The 4,631-nt window shown below is 44.0% G+C and overlaps 1 protein-coding gene across 19 annotated transcripts in view; it reads right to left on the minus strand.

The window, feature by feature from the left end:
• LOC102028960 (protocadherin gamma-C4) overlaps positions 1-4,631 on the minus strand; it is a 169,872-nt gene that overhangs the window by 100,980 nt on the left and 64,261 nt on the right. For 2 of the 19 annotated variants that reach the window (XM_013512151.1, XM_013512158.1), the window contains exon 2: positions 2,597-4,607. The exons of 15 other annotated variants lie outside the window; for them this stretch is intronic. In XM_013512151.1, the coding sequence (XP_013367605.1) occupies positions 2,597-4,607 (2,011 nt within the window). The remainder of the gene's footprint in view (positions 1-2,596; positions 4,608-4,631) is intronic. 2 more of the 19 variants (XM_013512149.1, XM_013512152.1) reach the window with 1 other exon arrangement.

Consider the following 4,631-nt stretch of genomic DNA (forward strand, 5'->3'; position numbering starts at 1 on the left):
AGTTACAGATTTTCTTACCTACTGTTGTTAAATTTTATTGGCAAGATTAAAGTTCTAAAAATTCACCATTTTGTCATTATTTAAAGTTCTCCTGTTTCAAAGAAATGTTAGATTTCTGTTTGAATGGATACTTGATGGATGCATAGCATATGGCAAAGTCAGACTGAAATGAACTTATTGGGAAAATCAAATTTCCATTTAAAATCCCTATCAAGAAACTATTATTATTAGTTTTGCAGTGCCAGGGATCAAATTCTGGGTGCACGCACATACACACACACACACAGATTCTCACAAACACAAGAAAAGTAAAAAATCATGCAATTTCTTTGTCTTTCTGTGACAGGGGCCTGCTATACAGTTCAGGCTGGCTTTGAACTCACTTTGTAGCCAAAGCTGGTCTCAAACTCACAACGATCCTCCTGTGTCAGCCTACCAAGTGCTGGAATTACAGGTGTGCACCACCACGCCCAGCTAAATCATGTAATTTTTAAAGTGGTCTTGTACTTCTTATTCTAAGAGCCATTTATTTTTATTTTTATTTTTTTTGGTTTTTTTGGTTTTTCTCCCGTACCAGGAACTGAACTCACAACCTTGCGCTTGCCAGGCAGGCGCTTTGCCGCTGAGCTAAATCCCCAGCCCCATCTAAGAGCCATTTAAACTTATGTAATAATTTAGGAAAAAGAATACAAAACATAGAACAAATGATTACTACTTAAAAATAAAATGTGAATGATTTTATAAAAATCTTTTTCAGCAGTCTGTAAAGAAGACATTTAGTGTATCATATGCCAACAGAAACCACACTTGATTTTAGCCAAAAGGCTGAAAGGCAACTGACAAGGGAAACAATGCAAAGGACTTATATTGTGTAATGGCACCTTTGTAAGAATACTAGCCTAATGCACTTTGCCTTAGGAAACAGAAAATTTCAGGATTCTCCTCACTTTTGAAGAGGATGAGAAAACATTTAGTTTCTTACGTTTAGGATTCAAAATGATAAGAGAAATCCAGTGTCTTCTCCACCCTTGATTCTTCAAGGAATGTACCTCAGGGATCAGAGCAACAGAAAGGGAAACAGTAGCGTTTCCTTTTCTTCTCTTCCACTGGCCTTCCTCCTCCTCTTCCCCACCCCTCCTTCTCACCCTGTCCTGGGGATTGGACCCAGGGCCTTGAGCATACAAAGTACATGCTTTGCCACACCACAAAGCTGCACAATCAGCCCCAGCATTTCCTTTTCTTTAAGATTCTGCATGCAAGACAATCTGAAGGAATGTTTTGGATCTAATGAGTTCAGGGAGTCTCTGTCTCTTTTATATTAGCCTTCATAGTATTTTTCATATATTTTTAGGGGAGTCAATGAATCATAAACCCATTAGTTAAGTATAAGGAAGGAGGCCTTTTTGTCCAGAACTGCCATCTTCCAGGAATTCTCCAAAATGATGATTTCAAAGGGAAGGATGAGAGCCCTCTGATGTATATTCTCTTGGCCTTTTAGAAAACATGGAGTTGTTCCTTTGGTGACATATATGTGAATCTACAGGAAGGCTGATATTGTAGACATCAAGGGAATGAATGACATTGCACAAGGAATCCGGAAGAACCCACAGTATCAACAAGCATGTTGTGGACATTGTTACAAACAGGCATGTTAAAGGGAATAGTATTGCCAAGAGAATTGTGTATTGAGTACTCTAAGAACCCAGATAGTTTTTTGAAATATGTGATGGAAAATGATCAGCAAAAGAGGAAATCCAAAGAGAAAGGTACCTGGGTTTAACTGGAGCTTGTTCCAACTAGCATACCATTTGTGAGAACAAAAGGGAAAGTAGCTTCAGCTGCTGGAATCCATTCCCTATAAATTCCTGGCATAATAGATGTAAAAACAAAAGACCTAGAGACCACGGAGAAGGGAGGGAGGGAGTACACTTAAACAATAAACAGCAGGAAGGGAAGGAAACTGTCAATGAATTTAGTAAGGTTTTTCCTTTAAATGATGAATTAAATGGTTATCTACTCTAAACTTAATATTGACTTACATAGAGTGAAATTTAAATGAACGTTTAAAAAATGGGGCAATTAAAGGGTTTCATTGGCTTTGAAAAAAAGACAAAAAAATTGTCCAGTCCTTTTGCTGTTTGCTAAGAGCACACGTTTAGCACTATGTAAATCTGTATGTCTCCCTACTTTTTTTTTTTTTTTTTTTTTTTTTTTTTCGTAGTCTTGCAGATCCACACACTTTCTTACAAATGACTCAAGTGCATCTTTCTTTTTTTTTTTTTTTTTTTTTTTTTTTTTTTTTTTGCGGAACCGGGGATCGAACTCATGACCTTGCGCTTTCCAGGCAGGCACTTATGCCACTGAGCTATATCCCCAGCCCTGTCTCCCTACTTTAGAAGTATGAAACTTTTCATTTTCCCTGGAATGTCACATACTCACTCATAAATCACCCCTCCTCATGAAGAATGGAAATACAGCTTTCTGAATGTTTATAATTTTCCAAAGACAACTCACTATAGCAGACAGTGCATGGTACTTTCATGTAAATATAGACAAGTGGGAGGATGACAGTAATAAACACTGAAATGGAACTCACCGGTGTTAGAGTCTCAGGATGAGAAGTCGACTCGGTGGAGTCGCAAAGTGGAAACAAGCCTCCAGATGAATCACGGCAAAGGATGTCTTGTCCTGAACTCAGTGGATCGCTACATTTTTGGAAATTAAATTCTGTCTTTCCCATACGCTCAATGCATAGATTGAAAGAATAAGGCAATGTCCCTTCGCTGTAGTTGGGGGCAACTACAGGTACAGGCTTGGAACAGGGACCATGCTGAAAGCAGCCCCAAACAGTGGGGCTCGAGGTGTGTTGAAGGCGCAAGGCAATAGCCAGAATCACTGCAAGGAGGAAAAGCACTGAGATCAAGGCCAAAGCTACTACTAGGTAGAACTGCAGCTCTGCCTGGGGGTCAGAGGACACAGACTCTTCACCGAGGTCTGGCATCACCTCCTGCAGGCTGTCCGCGAAAACAAGGTGCAGCGTGGCGGTGGCCGAAAGAGGAGGCTGCCCACCATCTCGCACAGCGACCAGCAGGCGGTGGCGCGCAGCGTCCTTGTCGCCCAAAGCACGCGCCGTGCGCACCTCGCCAGTGCGCAGCCCCAAGCTAAAGAGCCCCGGGTCGCTGGCCTGCAGCACGTGGTAGGACAGCCAGGCATTGTGTCCCGAGTCAGCGTCCACCGCCACCACCTTGGTGACCAGGTAGCCCGGCTCCGCGGCGCGCGGCACCGTGTCGAAGAGCGCCGAGCCATCGGGCCCCAGCGCGGGGTACAGCACCCTCGGCGCGTTGTCGTTGCGGTCTTCCACCAGCACGCGCAGGCTCACGTTGGCGCTGAGCGCGGGCGAGCCCTGGTCGCGGGCCTGCAGAGTGAGCTCAAAGGTGCGCAGCTGCTCGTGGTCGAAGGCGCGCTGCGCGAACACCACTCCGCTCTGTGCGCTCACGGACACGTAGGACATCAGCGCTCTAGGCTCCAGGTCGCTGGCCACAATGGAGTATGAGACTTGGCCATTGGGTCCCAGGTCAGGGTCGGAGGCTCTGACTTGAGCAATGGAAGCTCCCGGAGGGTTGTTCTCAGCCACGTGGACCGTGTAGGAGGCCTGCTGGAAAACTGGAGCATTGTCGTTGACATCAGCAATGTGTAGGGTGACACTTTTTCTGGAGGATAGGGGTGGTTTGCCCCTATCGGTGGCAGTGATGGTGATATTGTACTCTGGAGTCAGCTCTCGGTCCAAGTTGCTATCTGTTACCAACTTGTATGAATTTTTGGATGAATAGATGATTTTAAAAGGAATTTCACCTTCTAGCTGACAATTAACCTCCCCATTTTCGCCAGAATCTTGGTCATGTATTTTTATCAAAGCAATTAATGTTCCCGGTACTGCATTTTCCAGAATCATTTCCAGAAGAGAATGGAATGTGACTACTGGGCTGTTGTCATTTTCATCTTGAATACTAATTTCAACTGTACATTGTGCAACCAGTCCTCCACCATCCCGCCCTTCCACCACTAGAGAATACTCTTTAATTTCTTCAAAATCCAGTGTCTTTTGCAATATAATTTCTCCACTCTTTGAATTCAGAGTAAAGACTTGTCCAGTTCTGTAAAATGCATAAGTAATTTCCGAGTTGACACCCTCATCCTGGTCAGTGGCTGACACCTGTAGCACAGTGGTGCCCAGGGGCATATTTTCTGGAAGACTGACTCTGTACACTTCTTGATTGAATACAGGGGGATTATCATTGGCATCAGTGACCTGGATTCGGATCTCAGTGGTACCGCTGAGGGGTGGATTTCCACCATCTAAGGCAGTCAGAACTAACCGATGGTAACTCTGTTGTTCCCGGTCTAAGGTTTTGTCCAATACCAGTTCTGGGTACTTGCTACCATCTTGTTTCTCCTTATTCACCAGGGAGAAACTAGGGCTAGGCGACAACTTATAAATCTGTAGCGAATTTAAGGCAATATCTGCATCTTCTGCTACTTCTAATATAAATCGTGTGCCCGGCTGTGCAGATTCGCTTATTTGGAGCTCAAAGGAAATATGCGAGAATTTTGGCGTGTGGTCATTAACGTCC

The sequence above is a fragment of the Chinchilla lanigera genome, unplaced genomic scaffold, assembly GCF_000276665.1.
Source record: "Chinchilla lanigera isolate Chin_1 unplaced genomic scaffold, ChiLan1.0 scaffold00014, whole genome shotgun sequence".
NCBI classification, from domain to species: Eukaryota; Metazoa; Chordata; class Mammalia; order Rodentia; family Chinchillidae; genus Chinchilla; species Chinchilla lanigera.